The sequence below is a fragment of the Lemur catta genome, chromosome 12 (genome assembly GCF_020740605.2).
Source record: "Lemur catta isolate mLemCat1 chromosome 12, mLemCat1.pri, whole genome shotgun sequence".
NCBI lineage: Eukaryota > Metazoa > Chordata > Mammalia > Primates > Lemuridae > Lemur > Lemur catta.
The window spans coordinates 80,283,731-80,306,171 of record NC_059139.1 but is presented as its reverse complement, the minus strand read 5'-3'; the positions used below and the strand labels follow the sequence as shown (position 1 = coordinate 80,306,171).

General features: G+C 36.7%; 1 protein-coding gene across 1 annotated transcript; it reads left to right on the top strand.

Annotated features, from left to right (window-relative positions):
• Window positions 1–3,055: 3,055 nt before the first annotated feature.
• On the top strand, window positions 3,056–14,481 carry TMED7 (transmembrane p24 trafficking protein 7). The gene is made up of 3 exons (XM_045566575.1): window positions 3,056–3,671; window positions 8,997–9,242; window positions 11,521–14,481. The coding sequence occupies exons 1-3, from the start codon at window positions 3,480–3,482 to the stop codon at window positions 11,755–11,757; spliced, it is 675 nt and encodes a 224-aa protein (XP_045422531.1). The 5' UTR covers window positions 3,056–3,479; the 3' UTR covers window positions 11,758–14,481.
• Window positions 14,482–22,441: the final 7,960 nt, after the last annotated feature.

The window sequence follows — 22,441 nt, the reverse complement described above, 5'->3', positions numbered from 1 at the left end:
ATATAACATACATGCAGAAAAGTACAGAACCATATGTAAGTTTAATGAATAATTACAAACTGAACATACATGTAACCACCACCCAGGTCAAGAAAAAGAGTATCGCCAGCACCAAAAAAGGCCCCCACTTTCCCTACCTTGTGTTGCTTCTCACTTATTATCCCATCCTTACTCACTTCCTGACTACTGAGATAGTCAATCATTCCTTTGGTTTTTTGTATAGCTTCACCACATATTAGAGAAACTGGGATTGTTTAATATTGCTTGTTGTCAGCCTTTATATTCTGTATGATTTCTTTTTTGCCTAGCTTATTTTGCATAATGTTTGTTAAGATTCCCCTTTGTTGTCCTGTGTAGCTATAATCTGTTCATTTTCATTGTTATATGTCCTGTTTTATGAATATACCCATATTTATGGATCTTTGGGGTATTTCCACTTGGGACTATTACTAGGCTTTGGCTTTAAGTATTCCTGTATATATATATTCTGGTATAGCTGTGTATGTATTTCTCTAAAGCAGTGGCTCTCACATTCTTTTGGCCTCAGAATCTTAGAAATTAAAATGTAAAATTTTAAAATTTAAAAATTTCAAATAAAAAATTGAGATCTGAGACATTTAAAAGTATTTACTGATAATAGAAACAACAATAAATCCATTATATGTTGTCTTCACTTCCTGAAGATCTCATAACAAATTACCACAAATTTGGTGGCTTAAAACAACAGAAATTAATTCTCTTATAGTTGTGGAGTCCAGAAGTCTGAAATTAAGGTGTTGCCAGGGTTGGTTCCTTTCGGAGACTCTGAAGAGGTTCCAAGCCTCTCTCCTAGCTCCTGCTATCTATGGGCAATCCTTGGTGTTCCTTGACCTGAAGACATTTCACTCCAATCTGTGCCTTTGTCTTCACATGGCATTCTCCCCATTCTTCTCTGTGTCTCTGTGTGTGTCTCAAATCTCCTTCTTCTTTCTGTTATAAGAACACCAGTCATTGGATTTAGGGACTACCCTAAATCCAGGATCATCTCATCTTGAGGTCCTTAACTTAATTACATCTGCAAAAACACTATTTCCAAATAAAGTCCTATGCATAGGGATGGGGGTTAGGACTTGGGCATGTTTGTGGGGGAGAGAATTCAACCCATTGCACATGTTCACATAAATAGCACATCTTTTAATAAAAAATAACTATCATTTTTGAATAAAAATTTAGTGAGAAGAGGACATTGTTTTTATAGATCTCTTTCCTATCTAGATTCATAGAAGAAGCTGGGTGCTAATTTTCTTTCACACTCAATCTGTTATGATATGTTGTTTTGGTTGAAATACATGATAAAAATCCAGCCTCAAGCAAATAATTACAGACCCTCTGAAAGGGTTTCAGAGGCTCCCAGGAGTCTTTAGAGCAACACCCTGAGAACCACTGCTCTAAAGTATATATATACTCTATATATATACTTTACATAAAGTGGAATTTTGTAAAATGTACATATGTGTGTGTGCACTCCCACTCTATGTATCTCTCTATATATTCTACTTTATTGATAATGGCATATTGTTTTCCAAAGTGGTTGTACCAATTTACATTTCCACTAGCACTGTGTAACAGATTTTGTTGCTCTACATGCTCACCAATCTGTTATTGTTACACTTAGAAATTTTTGTCTATCTGATGGTGTGTAATGTATTGCATTGTGATTTCAATCTTATCCATTCTTTCTTTTTTGCCTGTTTGTACTGTCATTTTATGTATGAAGAAACCGAGGTTTGTTTAAAAGAACAATGTTACTTAAGTAGTCCACGTTAGAGCTGGTAAATAGAACCCATTTTTTTTTTTTTGCTGCTTTCAAATTCAGTCTTCCATCCAGTCACCAACACAAATAATGGTTCTGTTCCTTGCCCACTTCTCAGGAAGGCTCAGTCTCCCCCAAATCTCCTCCCAGCATCTAAGGAACTTGACTTCAGGTCTTCTCCATTCCTTTTCCCCACTGAGGAGGCTTTGGGTGCTCCAGGCCACGGAGGACGGCGGAGCAGCCCACATCTCTATCCCTCCATACCCATCAACCACACACCGCCACCCCCACCCTCTCACTTCCCTGTCCTTGCCTGGCTCCTTCCTATCTGCCTCTATTTCCTTCCTTCCCATAAAACCCTCTGCTCACTCTCTGTTGATTGAAGCCTCACTGGGGTCAATTATTAAAAAAAAAAAAAGAAATATCTAATTTGTGTTTATATGCATGAGAAAATGTATAATGCACTATAAGAAACACTATCTGTTAGCCTCTATTATTATTACCTATTATTTTTAAGCACTCCAACGCAAACCAATGATGTGATCATAAGCAAGTTACTCAATTTTTGATCTTCAGTTTTCTCATTAATAAAGTAGGCATAATAATAAATACTTCATAAGGTGGCTTGGAGGATGGAATGATATAATACACGTAACGTGTGTAGCACAGTGCTTGATCGTTAGAAGCCAGGAGTTGGCAGCTGCAGACCTGTGACTGTGCCACTGCACTTCAGCCTGGGGAGAGAGGGAGATCCCGTTTCTTCAAAAAAAAAGAAGAAGCAGAAGACAGAACAGAAAAAAGAAAGGGAAAAATCTTAATCTAGTGCTTACTACGCGTCAATTACTCTTGTAGGTGCTTTTTCCAAATACTGAAACCTTGTAATAATCCTCTATGGTGGGTACTATTATCATCTTCATTTTACAGATGCAAAGACTGGGGTAGAGACTAAGCAACTGGCCCAACGTCACACTGCCAGTAAGCAGTCTGCTCGCAGAATTCGCGCTCTTTGCCCAGCTGCTTCCCCTAAATATTTATTATTTATGAGAAAATTCTGCAAATTGCAAAGCGCTCTACCACCGATTAGCACCCTAGGGCAAAGTAAGCTCTTCATCAATCCCTCAAGGCTCCCCCAAGAGCTCAGCTTTTACAAAGACAAAAGCCGGTGAAGCAAAACTGCCCTCTCAAAGCGAGTTGTTCCCGCAGCGGCGGCCCCGCCCCCTCCACCAGGCCCGCCCCGCCCACTGAGCTGGCCCCGCCCCTCGGCCCAGGCTGCGGCGCTGGCAGAGACGGGGCCTCGCGGGCTTCCACGTAAGCACTCCAACGCCCCTCCCTGCTCTCCCTAGAGAACACATCCGGGTCGCTGGAGCAGGTGCCTCTGGCCCCGCCCCTTCCCCTCAAGCACTCACCCCCACTTCCGACCAACTGAGGCCTTTTCCGGTTCTCTGCCTGGTGTGTCTCCGCTCCCCAGCTGTTCCCCGCCCGTAGCCCTCTGGCTCCTCACCGCCCCGCACCGGAGCCCCGCGGCTCGCCCTCATCCCGAATCTCTCCGAGGCTCGGAGCTGCTCTGCCGTGTGTTTTCGCGGGGCGGCCCGGGCTGAGGCCTGCGGCGCGCGCTGAGTCCGCGCAGACCTGACCCGGCGTCTGCTCGTAGCTCCCTTGAGGCCGAGGCCGCCGCCGCTGTCTTAGGATGCCGCGGCCGGGGTCCGCGCAGCGCTGGGCGGCCGCCGCGGGCCGTTGGGGCTGCAGGCTGCTCGCGCTGCTGCTGCTGGTGCCAGGGCCAGGCGGAGCCTCCGAGATCACCTTCGAGCTGCCCGACAACGCCAAGCAGTGCTTCTACGAGGACATCGCTCAGGGCACCAAGTGCACCCTCGAGTTCCAGGTATCATGGGCCTCCCTGGCAGTCCCTGGGCCCCAGCTCGCGGCTCTGGGTTTGGGGCTGTAACCTGCTGGGGGTGCCTCCCTCCCGTCCGTGTTTCTCTGTTCTTTGGCTAATTACTTGTAGGTAGCTGATGCCTGACATTTGGCTTTCCTCTTGTAAACCTTGAGCAAGAGACGTTTAAGACCGGATGTTAAAATATATGAATTCCAGAAATGCTTCCTCTACCTGAGACTTTTTTTTCCATTCTCTAATGTCCTTCATTTTTAAGGCCTTATTGAACTTTCTTGTTTAAAAGATTCCCTTTAAAAAATTAGTCCTGCTTTGTAGGAGCTAGGGTCAACCCCCCACTCTCTAATCCACACCTCCAATTTAATTGGACGTGAAGTGTTGCCAATATCTAACTTCATTGCTTTTCAGTTTTTCCAATATTAGGATTATTGGTTAATGCGGTTTCTGTTATTGGAAGAGCTCCATTACAGGCTGAACGACCATTTGCCAAAGGTGTTATGTAAAGAATTGCTGTGATAAACGAAAGCTCCCTTTTGATCTTTCGGAGGACATAAAAAGGAAACTTGAACAGAATGTGGTTTCTTCAGTTGGTTAGAACAATCTTTACTCTGTTTCAGGTTTTGTTGGTAGGCACATTTAACATTTGAGCAGCACAGAAATGATCAACAGGGTCACTGCCATCATTCTCGATTTCCCTCTCATCCTATTCTTCTTAATAGGTACCTGCTCATTCATCAAAACTGCTTTAAGAGTGGTAAGTAGGGGATATGTAACCTGGTCTTCGGTATCCATGAAGGCTTCCTTTAGAAAATGATTTTAAGATAAACTTTAGGATGAGTTCTAAATAGTTTGGGAAGAGGGAGAGGGAATAGCCCATGGTAGGAGTGAGCACTGGGAATTTGAGGGACATACAGAGGTCCAATATGGCTGGGAATAAGGAGGTAGAGGACAGGATGTCAGCAGGGGCCAGACCATATAGTGCTTTGCTGACCATTTTGAGGATTTTAGTTTTTCCTAAGAATGTGGGAAGCCATCAAATAGTTTTCTGTAGTTCAGTGACATGACCAGAATATTCCTGGTAGCTGCATGGATAATAAATTGTGCAGGTAGAGAAGGTGTGGTAAGGTGTTGCAGAATGGATGTAGAAGGCTGATTAGGAGACTATTGAGGTGGTCTAGGCAATAAATCATAGTGGCTTAGACTAGGGTGGTAGTCACAGGGAAGGAGAAAAATGAAAGGATTGGAGAGAATGTAGTAGGTAAAATCAGCAGGACTTGGTGATGATTTGGCTGTAATGGGTGAGGGAGGGGAGGCTAAGGATGGCCCTTAGGCTTCCTTAACTTCATGGATTAGGACCAAGGGACAGAAAAGAAGATAGCAGGAATTGTAATACAAGTGTAAGCCAAATTTTTCTTTGTTCAACTTTAATAAACATTTCTTGGGGTTTTATATGTGCGAACTTGGTGATTGGTGCTAAGGATACTACTACAATGGCTAAAAAGTTACCGTCTATTATGTGTAGACAACATAATTCTCAGGAAAGCTTGGTTTGAAATTGATACAGTTCTTAGTTCTTTTTTACTGATGAAACTGGGGTTTAGATAGGTTAAAACCCAAGGTTACAAAACTGAGAAGTAGCACAGTCAGTATGCAGTCCCAAGTTAAATTCTGAACTACTTCATTATACTACCTCCCAAAGATAAATAAGACTGACTTATGGCCTCAGAGAACTTACCTAGACACATATAGTCATATAATGTTAAACGCAACAATAAAAGTACACACTAGGCATAGTGCTAGCAAAGGACAGAAGGATCATCAGGAAATTAGCTAAAGAGCCGATGTTAGAGCTGAGAATGGAAAGATAAATAGGAGATGCTCTACAAGGTGGCAAAGTGGGGAGGAAAGGGCACCCTAGGCAGATACATTTGTAAGAGTTCCAGGAGGCCTAAAATTAGCCTTGCCTCTTTTGCTAAAAAGTTTGTGCATGGCACTGAAATACACTGTGTAATAATAGTTTTGCTTTGTGACTGCAGGTCCAGTGGCTTTGGGGTGGTTTGTGCGTTTGTCAACATTATTTATTGATAAGAACAAGATTGATGATTTGTACCTGGTCTCGGTGAGACGCCGCTCCTCCCCCAACACACACACACACACACACACAGAGGCTCTGCTGCTGGGACTGGTTATATAGCAGGAATGTGCCTGTGTGACCAGCAAAATATTAAAAAACCCAGCGAAGACTCTATTTTGGGTTCTCTGGTTCCAAGGTGTTTTCTTTGCACACTTGGGCAGTTCCAGATCTGAGAGAATCTCACAGAGGGAGAACAAAGGAACCCACACCTGACCTCTCCAGACCTCTTGCTGTGAGACAGCCTTTGGCTGTGATGTTTTATATAGTACTCTTTTCCTGTAGTAAACTATAGATTTGTAAGCTTCATCATTTTGGCTCCTGTAATTTTTCTTCAGCAGACAAACCGTGTTGAACTGCCACTATTAGTGCGGATGTAAAGCAAAGACTTGTTCAGAGAACTTTTGGTGGTCTGGTATTTTAGGAGCATGGAATGAGCAAGGATATCAGCAAAGGAGGTGTGAGGCTACCTGGAGAAAGTACTGGGGATGAGTATGCCTTTGTTAACAGATTTGGATTTTCCTGTAGGCCACCAGTAATTATCAAAAGGTTTTAAATGTGTGCTCAATGAGAGGGTGAGGAGAGATGGGGAGGTTGTCCCCACCCCAGGAAACATTTGGCATTATGTTGGGAGGAGAACTGCTCCTCACATCTGGTGGGTAGAGACCAGAGGTGCTGCTACATATGCTACAGTGCGCAAGACAACACAGGCCCCTACAACAAAGAATTATCCATTTCAAAAGGGGAATAATGCAGAGGTTGAAAACCCTGGGTTAGAGGGAGAAGAGATTGGGTTGTGAGAAGATCTTTTCGGAAGTTGTGGCAGTAGTCCTGTCTGGATTATGCATTAGGAATGGGATGAATTTGAGAGAGGCAAGAAGACTGAGAGATTTCCGTGACACTTAGTTTGGGATTATCCACAGTTTCAATCATAGGTGACCAGACAGGTTTAAAGGGGTACTGGTAACTGAAGTGAGATCACCTGTTTTAAAATTAAATGGAAGAGAAGTGGATGATGATTAGCTCTGGTCCTGTTCAGTTTGTATGTATGTGTTTGATTATTCAAAGTACAGTGGTCAAATATGAATAATTGGATATATAAAAATTAAGTTATTATTTTCACTTGAAAAGGTTATTGACTTTTCAACAGGAGTGGAATGGTGGTAAATGGCCAATTGATAAGACACCTTTATGTCATAATATTTTATCTGCATATTAATGTTTGCATATTTTTACAGTTTCCTAAGTGCATAACTATATTCCATTTAATTACTAAAATGATCTTGTAACATAGTTCATTTAATCATCATCTCTCTCAAGTGACAAAAGGTCGTAAAAGTCACAGGTCTGTCTTTGAAGTCCAAAGTTTGACCTCTCTGTTCTACTGATCTAGAATGTCAATATGCTAACCAAAAAATGTCAATATGCTAACCAAGAGGGTTCAAGCTTGAAAACAAGAAGCTTGTGTCACACAATCTCATGGTGGTTGGGAACCCTCAAACCTAATGTCTCTTTCTCATCATCTCTTTCTCAATTGGATACCATCACTCTGTGTTTCTTCTCCTGTCTCCTCCCCCTTTTTCTTCCTACTCAATTCTTTCTCATGTAAAGAGACCTTGCACTTTAATTTCCCCCCTTTTGTCTCTTATAATGCTTGTCCAGCTATTCAGGAAAAATCTCTCCCTTCTCTATTTGAACAACTCAGATGGCCCAAATTGTAACTGATTGCTTTAGCTTGAGCCCTTGAAAATAGCCGTACAGTAATCTTCTGACTCATTTCACCTACCCCCAGCCTTCCTTTCAATATGCTTGCCCTTAAGTACAAGCTTTCCATATAAACAGGTAAACAAACTTGCCTTTGTTCAGCTCTGTTTTGTTTTTGCTTTAATCACAAGTGTTTAAACAATATTTTGATTAATCTGTTGTGTTTCTCCTGGAAACAAGGAGTAATGTATCATTATATAGAATAGCCCAGTCCATTAGTCACTTCATAATGTATTTCAAAACAAAGTATGTATCAAATTCCATATAACTGACTATAATAGAACTTAACAAATTTGTCATTTGGCAGTAAAATAAGCTTAAGTTCTATGATAGCAGTATACATGGGCTGTTATGCTAAGGATTGACCTGTCATACTTATTAACTGCTATGAACCCAAATAAATGACTGAGGCAAAAAACTCAATCAGTGAAGGTTTCTTAGGCCAAGATTTTGGGGATGCACCTGGGAAAACCACAAATTGCAGACAAGCTGTGGCTGTTTTTCTGAAGAATGAAGGGGAGGTTGGAACCTTCAGCATTTTAAAGGCATACAGAGAGAAGGTAAAAGGCAGAGGGGGAGAGGAGGCAGTGGCTACATTCTTGTGAGGCCCAAGAAATCTACATTTTACATAAAATGAGAGAATAAAGGAAGTATCAGTTATGTAGATGTCCCTGGGTAGGTGAAGAATGTCTGATTCTGATCCTGTCTTGTCTCCAGTTCTGTTACTTGTAATTCCTTATTAGTGTGGAATCCGATAGGCTTTAGTTTAAGGTGTTAGACATAGGTAGAATTTCCATGTCCTTGCTTATGGGAGGTTAGCGAGAAATTTCCTTAATGAATGGTTGGTCTGTGGGGCCAGCTCTTCACAGGTGCCTGAGGCTGTGATTTGCACCTCACACTGTGGGTGGTTGGATGATGCTTGTTAATAGGAAACTGGGTGAGAAAATTTTTGGATGGAAAATTTTACATGGGAGTACACTTAAGGGTTAAGAATATGACTTTGGATTCAAGTTCTGCCTCTCTCACTTACTAGATGAGTAATCTGGAGTAGCTTACTTTAACATCAGTTTCTTAGTCTATCAAATGGAAGGAAAAAATCTTGTGTAGGGTTGTTGGAGAATTCAGTGATATAATGGACCTATGTTAACTAGCACAGTTGTCTGGCTATTTCGAAGTAAATAAAAGTTCTCTCTTTCCTGTCACAAGGAAACTTGTTCAGTTTCTGTAAGGTTTAGTTAAACTGAAATCTGCCTTCTAAGTTCCATCCACTGATAAAAATAAAAAAATGTAAAATTGTCTGTTAGAGTAAAAGTCCCTTGCCCGTAACCTTATTGCCATTTTAGTAGGAAACCTGGTTAATTTTTCAAACTTGTTAGTTGTAGTGACCTTTTCTGTTTTTTTTTTTTTTTAATTTCTTACAGGTGATTACTGGTGGTCACTATGACGTAGATTGTCGATTAGAAGATCCTGATGGTAAAGTGTTATACAAAGAGATGAAGAAACAGTATGATAGTTTTACCTTCACAGCCTCCAAAAATGGGACATACAAATTTTGCTTCAGCAATGAATTTTCTACTTTCACACATAAAACCGTATATTTTGATTTTCAAGTTGGAGAAGACCCACCTTTGTTTCCTAGTGAGAATCGAGTCAGTGCTCTTACCCAGGTAAATAAAAAATTAGCAATATAATGTTGGTATATTTAAAGGGATGAAAAAAGCATAATTAGTATCATGCACTCATTGATAAACATAGAATTTTGAGACTAACACAATCTTTAAAAACCTGTCTTAATTCTTACAGATTAGGCATTTCACAGACAACTTCAGACTCTTAGTGAAAACCAATGTTAAAAGATGTTATGAATAAGTGTAAAGGAAGTAAGAGGCATTAAAATAGGAGGAAGATCACTAAGGTATGAAACATCAATAGTAAAGGAAATTTAGGAAGGCTAAGCAGTGCTCCAGCATTCTGAAGCATTTTCTGTAATCCATGAAGGAATGTTGCTACCATACTTTAGTAGGCTAATGTAACTGGAAGTAAAGTGATGCCTTAATTAATGTATAAATATATCCACATAGTAGTCTTTATACTCATACTTAGTGTTATTCAGGCTACTGTTACAATAACTTTTGCTGTAACTTTAGGTAAAATGTTGAAGATTAATGGTAAGTCACCTAACAAAAATAGTTACAAAAGCTAAATTGGATTTTATTTTGAAGAAATAAAATGAGAAAGAGAGTGTAAAAAATTTAAAGCCAGGGAACAGATACTGCTCAGGTGATGAGAAGCGCTGTTATTTCTAGTTCAGATATAGTACAGGTTGAGCCTCCCTAATCTGAAAATCTGAAATACTCCAAAACCCAAAACTTTTTGAGTGCCAACCTCACGACTAGTAGAAAATTCCACACCTGGCCTCACATACACAAACTTTGTTTCATGCACAAAATTATTAAAAATATTGTATATAATTATCTGCAGGCTGTATATAAGGTGTATATGACATATAAGTAAATTTCATGTTTAGACTTGGGTCCAATCCCTGAGATATCTCATTATGTATATGCAAATATTCCAAAATCCAAAAGCATTTGAAATTCAAAACACTTCTGGTCCCAGGCATTTTAGATAAGAGAAGCTCAATCTGTATGGGCCTAGATTATATCTACAAGTTACTCAATTAGGCCTCAAAATGAATTATTTACCACCTACTTATTAAAACCTTAAAATGGTATTTCAGTGTTCCCAGGTTACATTTAGTCTGTTGGCCAAAGTTATGATAGAGGTAGTTTTAAGAATGTGTAAGAGCCTTAATTCATAAGTGTATTTTAAGCATTAGCAAGATGTAGTCATATGCTCTTAATTTTAGAAATGTTCTCTTTAAGATCCCGTGTGAAAGGCACTTAGCTTTGTAAAATGGTTTTTCTTTAGGATAAATAACCTGTATCCATCCTTTCATGAATTTTGACTTGTATAAGAAGGTGACTTGCTCTAAAAACCTAAGTGGGTAAATAAAGGAAATGAGTAGTAATAAGGCAGTTAGTACCACATAGCCTCCTTTATTCATATCATATGTTTTATCATTTTTTATTTTTTCTTAGTCGTATTTCTCTACTTTCAAAAAGCTACTAAGTCTCTCACATAGTAGGGATACTCATAAAGGATTTGTTCATACTTTAAAATTGAAAAAAATTACCAGCTAGTAAATGCAGAATAATTTATCATTTACTTGTTGTTATCACCATTTTTTGCCTATTAATAAAATGATGGAGCTAGAGTAGGCAGTGATCAGCAGTCACTGCTAAAACTTTTAGGTAAAAGGCTGGTAGGGAACTTTATGATGATGGATCCAACTGATACCACCTAAATCTAATGGAGAGAGAACTAGACATTTTGTACCTTGTGATGATATGCAATAAAGAAGTACACAACACTGACTACAAGGTGTTCTTAGCCAGAACATTATACCTGAATCCCATCATGTCTGGTGCCAACTGTCAATTTACAAGAAATACAGAGGATACAGAAACACCATGGGAATGCTTTGACTTATGTGCTTATTATTGGTGAACTTACTGCCATTCTCTTCCTCCTAATTTTTCTTTAAAGAATTGGGGCTGGAAATTCTATAGCCGCTAACCTTAGCTCATAAGTATTTCTGCTATTGCTAACTTAGTGTTTCATTTTTCACCTTATTGATGTGACATCCTAGTTTGGGGAAAACAGCCATTTCATTGGATCTCTAGCCTTACCAGTTGTCCTAGTGGGAATGAATAGAAGGGTTGCTTTGCTAGGACAACTGGTAAATGAGTGAATGAATGAATGCCAGTTTAGTAGAATGTGAATCAAATGAGGAATTGATACCAAATTGAAAGAAAAGATGAATATGCTAGATGGAGTATACGGAAAATATTAAACATACTAACTGAAAGTATTTCTCTTTAGATGGAATCTGCCTGTGTTTCAATTCATGAAGCTCTAAAGTCTGTCATCGACTATCAGACTCATTTCCGTTTGAGAGAAGCTCAAGGCCGAAGCCGAGCAGAGGATCTAAATACAAGAGTGGCCTATTGGTCAGTCGGAGAAGCCCTCATTCTTCTGGTGGTTAGCATAGGGCAGGTATTTCTTTTGAAAAGCTTTTTCTCAGATAAAAGAACCACCACAACTCGTGTTGGATCATAACTACGTTTTGAAAATTGATACACCATTTCCACTGTAATATTGCTGTCTAATTAATTTTAGGTACTGAAGAACTTAATATTGACATTTTTAAAACCTTATGCATATACTTGTTGGGAGGGATGTACAATGCATATCCCCTAACTGTGGAAAGGACACCTTTTTTTATTTGTAAAGGTGGAGAAACTTTGGAACTTATTTTGGGCTATTCATGTTAAATATTCAACACCAATGATCTACTCTTTTCTCAGTTGTTTATATCTGCTCTTCGCACACTAAACTTTGGTATTTTGATTCCTTTTAACCATTTAAAAGTACTTTTCTTATAGCTAGTCAATATTTTAAAACCTTAGATTTAATGTCTACATGTGTTATGGAGGAAGAAAATTGCCTTTTCATTGTTTATAGTAAATAAATTTTTGCTTTTAAGAAAACCAAATGTGATTAACTATAGCCCACCCCCTATTCTGCACTGTTTAATTTTATGGGGAAAAAAATCTAGGATTGTTTGTTAATATTGATAGAATTTTTAATTGCTACATCGTGGTATAATTTATTTCTCACTAGCTTAGAAAATGTCAGATTTTTGTTTTTTGGGTTTATTTTATGATTTATAACCAGCTATGTTATTTTTTCATCAGGGCATTCTTACTGCACAGAGAACAGTATGTTTCAGTAGCATAATAAGAGTTTATTTATACAGGCCTTAAATATCAGACTGTTATAACAGGTAGAATAATTACAGAATAATTTAAGACACTACAACGGGGGCAAATGAAATGGGAAAACTTTCATTGAGTTATCTGCACTCATTACATTTTCAGTGCTTTCACAAAGAAAAAAGGTTATCTGTTTAATTTTAACATTTTAATTAGCTGGTTCTTGCCCCATCATTCCCAGCTTAAATTGACAGTTGTAATACTGGTATCACGTAAGTGCCATATATTTTATCCTCATGGATGCGATACACTGAGAAGTTAGTTTCTTTGTTTTGTTATTGTCTTGCACATTTTATTTCTGTAATCTCTGGTTAGCAACCTTAAAATAATTTAACAATTTAGAATTCTGTGTGTTTCCTGTTTGATAATCTTCACTGATTATACTTTAATGAATATTAAATAGTGCATATTCTCTATAATATAGGGTTTAGACTGTGTTTGTATCTTATAATAACTTGTATGGATTGAGCCTATTGAAATAAGATTTTGTTCTAAGTATTCTAGAATAGAATACAGGATGATGCAAAATTGTATAGATGTTTAAAGCTTTTCTGTTAAAAAAAAAAATGCACTGGTTTTGTGCCATGCCTCTCTTCCCTACCCAAAGGTGATGATTCCTGAACAAGACTGTCATATTATAGAGACTTTGATATGTGATACCATAGAATGCCGATTGGATAGCAATTCTAGTCACTTACCATTACAGACTAGAAGTTAACTCTTAACTTTATGCTGTCTTAAAATGCGTATGTACACTTCTTGCATGTAAGAGCAAACAAAACAAATTCATGTTGTCATGCTTGCTAATTTCAGATGCCACAGTGTAGCAAGGGGTGAACATATTTTCAACTTTTTAATTTTAAGATTTTTGGAGACCAAATAGCTACTCCTTAAACAACATTTACCAATAAGTTAAGAAGTAAAGTTTAAGATTTTGCAGATTTATCTATTTAGGTTCTTGTATTGGAGTTGTCCTGCAGCTTTACAAGTGTCCCTTTATATTTAGATTTGAAAGTTTTAAGCACTAATGTTAATGGTGTTGATAAACATGAACGTATGTAAAATGTTCTTTTTTGGTTGCCCATCCATCTACATTATTGTGTTAGATAACTTATACTGTAATTAAACAAAGTCAGGTATAGATCTTGCCAAGTTTGGCATAGATAGTGCACTCATTTAATCTGTGCCTCTCAAAACTTCATAATATTAGACTATTACCACAAATAATATTTGAGAAAAGTATTGAAATATATTAAAATTTTTGAAATCACCACTGTTACCTATTGTAGAAAATAGTGTGGGCTTAGTCTAGTTTCTATGTAACTGGTTAAATTTTGATGGCTGTCTATACTCAACTGGATATATATATATAAAAATTAGAAAATACATGTGTTTTCAAACATAAATGTTAAGTAACATTTTCTTCTTCCTCCTAATACATAAATTGTAGCTTATCATTTTTCCTTAATCCTTTCGTGACTTGTTGCAGCAGTTTGAATTTCCCAAATATTTATGTTTGGACATAATGGCTCAGAATAAATATTTGAACATCATAGTTGTATATATTTTTAAAGTAGAATAAAATAATGGAAAGTGACTTGATATACAAGTTTATACTAAAATTTCAACTGTGTGAAGATACATTTTAAGATATTACTTTGCTAATAATCTGAACATTCTTTTTTCTATTAAAGAAACAAATGGTTTGTGGTTCATAGCTTTCATCCAGGCTTGATGATAATCAACTTTGAAAATACAGTGGACTGAAAAGCAGTTTTATTCTTTGAAAGATTTCATTTAAATCTCTGTACTATCCATTTTTGTTTCAGTTTGTAAATGCATAACATTTATAGTTAAATAGGACAAAGCAGGCCCTATGACTATTGTTTTCAAAAATTAAACTAGTATGTAAATAATTCAAAAGGTTTTTCATTTGAAAAGAAAAAAATTTCTCTAACAGGATTGCACCAATCAATTTCTTGTAGAATAAAAAAAATCTTTCAACAAACTGACTGACTTGTTTCTGTCAGGATTTAAATCTTTCCACAGTTCGTTATAAACTTACAGCTTGGAGGACAGCTTTGTAAGGAGAGTGATTATTTATTTGGCATTTTAGCAAAACATCTGAGGGACTGGTCAAGAAAGAGAGTTAAAGAAGAGAAGTACCGCCTCTGCACTGCCTCATGTTTAACCTTATCTTTGCATTCCTTATTGAAAGTTTGTATTGGTAAAAGGCAGTTAAGCCATTGGTTGCTCTACAGAGGTCTTAATTTTTAAGTAAGTTAATTTTAGGTGGTAAGATACCCAGTTGTGTCAATATTTTTCTTTACCTTCATAATGCAGTCAGAGGGGACATTCTGGATCCTGGGCACAATTCTCCAAAAGTAACAGGAAAATAACAGTAAACCTAGGAAAATAACAGTAAATGTAGGTTAATACTGAATGCTTATCCTGTGCTAGGTGCTATGCTAAATATTTTACTTGTATTGACACATTTCATCTTTGCAGTAATCCTATGAAATAGGGATATTATTTCCATTTTACAGGTGAGGAAACTGAGCCATAGAGGGTTAAGAAATCTGCTGATATCACATAGGAATTAGCAGAATCTAAATACAAACCATAGCAGTCTGTCTCCAGGGCCCTCTTTCTCAACCACTTTTGCCTTACAAACACCAATTAAGGATAGATCTCTGAAGGCTTAGCTATCTTGCTTTCACTATAGATCAATAGTTCAGTGCTTTAGCTTTGGAGTCATAGCCAAGTTCAAATCATGGTTGTGTGACCTTGGATTTTATTAACTGTGTATGTCTGTTTTCATCTGCTACTAAGGTAATACCATCTGGTATGATGAGAATGAAATGAGATGTTCATAAAACACTCAGGATCAGTACCTAACATACATAAGCACTTAGTAACTACATTTTTATCATTGGTCCCAATTCTAGTCTCTTAATGTTTTTTTAGTTCCTAAAGTTCTTACTGTGGCTTAAAGTTCTTCATGTGTGTCTTAAATAATACCTAACACAAACATGAAAGTGTTTTTGTGTCTATCATGCATATAATAGTCTGCTAGAAGCCTCAAAAATGAATAAGAAAGTCTGACCTCCAGGAATATAACCTAGTTGGAGATACAGTAGCTATATGAGCAACTAAGGCGTAGGTGTATTGAAGAATAATAGATTCTAAGGGTCCAAAATATTTATAAAGTGCTAGAGGAAGAAGAGAATAGGGGTCCCCAACCTACAATGAATTGTATAATTATTTCATTATATTACAATGTAATAATAGAAATAAAGTGCACAATAAATGTAATGCTCTTGAATCATCCTGAAACCATCCCCTCACCCCCTACCCCGTGGTCCATGGAAAAATTGTCTTCCATAAATACGGTCCCTGGTACCAAAAAGGTTGGGGACTGCTGCCTTAAGGAGTTTAACTTAGTCTGCCCCAGGGAAGGCCCTGGTTATGTGGCTATGCCAGTAATTAAGTTGTTTGATCTCTAATTCAGGAATATGGAGTATTAGCCAATTCCTACTGCTGCATATTGAAAACATGTTCTTTAACTTTAACAATAAAGGTGGTGCTTGATCTCCTGAGTAACTTCTCCATCTCAGAGACATTTCCAAATTCTAGAGGAAAATGCAAGGATGTTATCCTATTTTTATCATCACCAGTAATAAGATTCCTTGCTCTGAAATCCATTATACTAGAAGTAACACTGGTCTGGCATAATCTGTTTTTAGTGCTGGTAATGATCACTATTACCTTAAAAACGTAACAACATAACGTGATAATGATGCAGAGAATAAAGTCTACTTATAATTCCATCATTCATTTTGGTGTATTTCAGTTATTTTTATAGATACTTGTGTATTTTTTAAAGAAATTGGTAGTATTTATAACAAAATTTTAAAAAATTTTGAAATCTACATAATACAGAAGAGGATATTCAACATATACAATTTAATGAGAAACAAAGTTATAAAACTCATATATCCAATGCCCAGGTTAAGAAATACAATATTGCTAGTACTTTAGAAAGCTCTTCTGTATCCTCTCCTGCTCACATTCCTGAATCACCCCACTAGAGATAACCAATATTCTGCTTATAATTAAAGTTCTAAGCCATCATAAACTGATAGTTTTGTATTGATAAATACAAAATCACATGCTTAAATGTATTGGCTATGTCAATTTGATACCAGCATTTCTAAATGCTTACTCTCTATGCATGCTTACTCTTACTTTATGTGCCTAATCTTCATCAGCCAGTAATAAACAGTTCACTGATCAGCATGTGACCACACTTTTCAGTGTACTGATTTTGGCATTCCTTAAAAACACTATAAAAAAAAAGAGGCATAAGTGAACATTAATAGAGTTTAATAAAATAGATATTATATCCTATTTAATAAATAGACTATTGCATGTATTCTTTTGTGACTTTTGCTCAACAGCTAGTGTCATCCATGTTGATGCTCATGGCTATAGTTTGTTTTCATTATTGTGTGGCAGTCCATTCTATTGATATACCACAGTAATGTGTCTCTTCTGTGAAGGCATTTGGTTTGTTCCACGTTTTTTGCTAGAATGAACAAAGCCACTGTGAGCATCCTTGTATATATGTCCTGTTGCACATGTGTATGATCTCTTGAAATACATCTAAGAATGGAATCAGTGGATCATAGTATATGTCAAAGTGTATCTTCAACTTTACTAGGTAACTCTGAACTTTTCCAAAGTAATTGTATCAATCCGCTGCTTTCACTAGCAGCATTGGAAGGTTCCACATTTGGTATTGTGAGACTGCAAGATTTTTGAAAATCTTCTGGGCTTGTAATGGTACCTCATTGTTGCTTAATTTGGATTCCCATTAGGTTAATTATTTTTTTCCATAGATTTATTTACCATTTGTATTTCCTCTTTTATGATATCCTTGTTCAAATCATTTGCTCATTTTAAAAATTTGGATTGTATAACTTTTTTTGGTTTTAACAGGATTCCTTTATATTTCAGGATACTAATCCTTTGGTTATAACTATTTCAAATGTCTTCTCACAGTTCCTGTTTATCTTTCTGCTCCTAGTGAAATGTATCAAGCTTTTTCTCTATTGTTGGTGTTTTTGCCTCTTGTTTAAAAAATATTTCCTTGTCCTGAGGTCATGAATATCTTCTGTACTGTGTTCTAAAATATGTATAGTTTTAATTTCCACTTAAGTTGAATTTTATGTATGGGGTGAGGTAGGTAACTAGGTTCCTTTTTTCCCCTATTTCTTGAAAAGTCATCTTTCTCTGTTGATTGAATGTGCCACTTCTGTCACCTATTAAATGGCCATGTTTACTGGAGTCTATGTCTGAGGTCTGTTTTATGCCATTGATTAGTTTGCCCATACAGCAATGGCATACTGTCTTAATTACTAAAGCTTTTAAAATCTTAATATTTTGTAAAACAAGTGTTTTCATACCTTATTCTTCAAGATTTTGGCTGTCATCAGTCCTTTGCATTTTTGTACAAATTTTAGAATTAGCACAGCAAGTTTCAACAAAACAAAATAAATCTGTTAGGATTTTGATTGGGATTGTATTTGATATGTGAACAAGTTCCTCTTTATAATAGTGCATTTTCTGGCGAATTAATGTTATCTTTCCATTGTAATATCTTCCTTACATGTTTTGAGAAAGTTTTATAATTTTCTTCATGGAAGTACTCCAAAGATGTATTTGGTTAATGAATCTTGCTTTTTTATTTCTTTATATTTTTGATGCTTTTATAAATGATGTGCTTTAAGTTTTAACATTTTTTGTTGCTGGTATATGGAAATATAATTTTCAAATTGTTTTTCTATTCAGCACCCTTGCTAAATTCTCTTATCAATCAGTAGTAGTAATTTATAGATTCTTCTGGACTTTCTACATATACAAGTGTATCATCTACAAGTAATGACAGATTTGTTTGTCTTTCTATTCCTCATACCTTTTCTTTCTTTTCCTTCTTTTTCTTGTCTAATTGCATTTGTTAGGACCTCCAGTACAATGTTGAATAGAAGTGGTCATATGTAGGCATTCTTGTTTTGCACCTATTCTCTGGGAATGCTTTCAAGGTATCCTATAAGCGTTTTATAGTGTTTTCATGAAATTTAAGAATTTCCCTTCTATTAGTTGGCTAAGAGTTTTTTATAATCATAAATGATGTTGAATTTTATCAAAAGCTTTTTCTGTATTTATTGAGAAAATTGTGAGTTTTCTGCCTTTATTCTCTTAATGTGGTCAGTTATATGAATTGGATTCCTGTTGTTAAACCAACCTTCTCTTCCTGGGGTAAAACCACCTGGCTATGATGTGGTTTGTTTTTAATAGCTAGGTTTGGTTTGTTTTAAAATTTTTGCTTAATATCAAGGCTGAATAAGCCTTATAAAATGAGTTGGAAAGTGACTTTCTTTTTCTGTTTTCTGGAAGAGCTTGTATATAAGATTTACATGACTTCATCCTTAAATGATTATTGGAAATCATAGATGAAGTGTGTTTGGGGCCTGGTGTCTTCTTTATGGGGTAGTGATTCAAGTTTTTTTTATTAATAAAGTTCAGGTTTTCTCTTTCTTGTGTGATATATGTAAATTGAATATTCCTGCAAATCTTTCCATTTCATCTACACTTTCAAATTTATTAGCACTATGTTAGTCTTGTCTACTTATCTTTTAACATATGCCAGATTTGTAATTACCCTTTTCATTCCTGAGTTTAATTGGTTGTATCTTCTTTCTTTTTTACTTGACTAGTCTTACCAGGGGTATATCACATTCGTTGTTTTTTCACAAAGAGCCAATATTTTCATTGTTTTTCTTCTCTATTATATTTTTATTTTCTGCTATATTGATTTTTGGCTTTTTATGATTTTCTTTTCTAGGTTTAGTTTGTCAGTTTTCTATATTATAGGGGATGGTTAGCTCAAATTTTCACCTTTCTGATTTACATATTTAAAGGTATCGATTTCCATCCAAATTCTACTGTATCTCTGTGTCAGTTTCCTATGCTGTGTGATAAATTAGCACAAATTTACCAGTTTATAACAGCATAAGTTTATTAATTTCTAAGGGTCAAGAGTCTGGGCATGGCTTACCTAAGTCCTCTGCTTAGGGTGTCACAAAGCTGCTATAAAGTCAGCTGAATTGCATTCTTATCTGGAGCTCAGGGTCCTCTTCTAAACTCATGAAGTTGTTGACAAAATTCAGTTCCTTGCAGCTGTAGAACAGAGGCTCTCAGCTACTTGAGGCTGCTCATCTGTATAAGCAGCTCACAGCATGACTGTTTGCCTGTTTAAGGCCAGCCAGGAAGCCCTGAAAGAGTTCTCCTGATCAGGTCAGAGTCACCTGGGATAATCTCCCTTTTGAGTAACTCAGTCAGCTGAATAAGGACCTTAATTGCCTCTGCAAAGTCATTTTACCTTTGCTATATTCCCTTAGTAAAAAGCATGTTGTAGGTTTTGTTCACACAAGGGTATGGGTACGGAGCTGGGGAAGGTTTTGGGGGACCATCTTAGAATTCTGCCCAATACCAGCTCCATTCTGTAAGTTTCAATATCTAGCATTTTAGTTATTCATGAATTTCAAAGGATTTTCTATGTCATTTTTTCAATTCACAGATAATATTTGGAAATGTAATTTTTAATTTCCAAACATGGATATTTAAGTTTTCTTTTATTATTGATTTCTAACATAATTGCATTGTGATCAGAGAATATATTCTCCATATGATTTAAATTCTTGGAAATGTGTTGATAATTGCTTTATAGCCTAAGTGGCCAGTTTTTGTAAATTTTAGTGTGCTTGAAAAGAAAGTTTGTTCTGCAGTTATTGGGCACAGTGTTCTATATGTCTATTAATCATTTTAATTATGTTCATTTCAATCATGTTTAAGTATCTGAGGGTTTTTTTGGTATATATCTCAATTTGATTACTAAGAGGGTGTATTATAGATTTAGAATTTACTTTAGTGCAGGTCAGCTGGTGGCTAATTCACTTTGTTCTTGTTTTTTGAAAATGTCTTAATTTTGCTGTCTTTCTTAAAGGACATTTTTTGCTGGGTGGTTCTCAATGGATATACTGAAGATATCGTTCCATTGTATCCTGACTTCCATTGTCTGCTCTAAAAGCCTTCTGCTCCATTGAGACTAATCAGTCTTTTTCCCTCTGCTGCTTTCAAGATTTTCCCTTTATAATTGGTCTTCCGCACTTCCATTATGCTGGGTATCAGTGAGGATTTTATTGTATTTTCCCACTTAGGCTTTATTTGGAATCTTGGTTCTGTAGGTTGATAGATCAGTTTTGGGAAATCTGTTCAAATTTTCTTTAGAATTTTACATTTGTATTCATTAGGGATGTTAGTCTGTAGATTTCTCTTTTTGTAATGTCTTTTGTGTGATTTTGGTAAGATACTAATGCTGGCCTTATAGAATGACTTCAGAAGTATTCCCTCTTCTTAAATTTTTTATAGGAGTTTGTATAGAATTTGTATTATTTCCTCCTTTAATGTTTGGTAGAAGTCACCAGAGAAGCCACCTGGACATAGAGTTTGTTTGTCTTTTTGTTGTTTTTGTTTTCTTGTGGGAATGCTTTTTAACTACAACTTTAATTTCTTTAATAGATTTAGGGCTATTAATAGGTTGTCTGTTTTTCCTTCATTGAGTTTTAAGAATTTTTTAAAATTTCATCTAAATTGTTGAATTTACTGGCATAAAGTTATTGATAATCTTCCCTTATGAACTTTTTTTTTTTTTTTTTGAGACAGGGTTTTGGTTTGTTGCCTAGGCTAGAGTGAGGGCCGTGGCGTCAGCCTAGCTCACAGCAACCTCAAACTCCTGGGCTTAAGCGATCCTACTGCCTCAGCCTCCCAAGTAGCTGGGACTACAGGCATGTGCCACCATGCCCGGCTAATTTTTTTTCTATATATATTTTAGTTGGCCAGATAATTTCTTTCTATTTTTAGTAGAGACGAGGTCTCGCTCTTGCTCAGGCTGGTCTCAAACTCCTGACCTTGAGCGATCCACCCGCCTGGGCCTCCCAGAGTGCTAGGATTACAGGCGTGAGCCACCTCGCCCAGCCTAACTTTTTAATATCTGTAGAAACTTATGTCACTTCTCTCATTTCTGATATTGGTATTTGTGTCTGATTTCCACAAGACAGTTCATCTTGTTCCCCTTATTATTGAGAGCCTCCAACACCTGGATGCCTCCTGTTAGGCACTTATGTGGGACATGACTATCTTCACACTCTAACCATTTCAAGAGGCATGTCATCCATAAGTCTCACCAACAGATCTTCTTTTACTGTTTTTTGATTTTGTTCTTTCCTAAAAGCTGGACAACCCATTAGACACTGCCTATGAGTCAGTATATTTATCAGTTACCCAGGTCCATACCTCCTTTCTTGTACATGGATAACCAGATACATAGCTAGAAATTCTGCTCACCAGGAAGATTTCTGTCCCCATTATCAACACATGGATCTGAAATTGTCTTGCTTGTTTATATGTCTGTCTCTCAGGTTAGACTGTAAAATCTCCATGAGGACTGGGACCACATCTCTCATGTTCACACTATATCCCTAATGCCTAGCACATGGAAGGCACTCTAAATATTTGTGGCATTAGTGATTGGTTTTCTTGAAAATTTGGAGAGAAAATGTTAAGCAATTAAACTTATAACCAATTTAGAATATTTTTAGTATAACATGAATATATTATGAAAATGCAAAATTTGGAGAAATTTATAAGATAAAATGGAACAACTCAAGTATATTTGCTCCTGACACTAGTGACTTCAGGCTCATTTATGCATGTGACATGAGTAGTGAATACGGAAACACGTGTTTATCGAATCTGTCATTGGCAGTATTTCAGTGAAAAAGTTTGAAAAGCACTGATTTGAAGGGTTGCCAGAGAAAAAGGAACAGGCAGAGGAAACAAAAAGA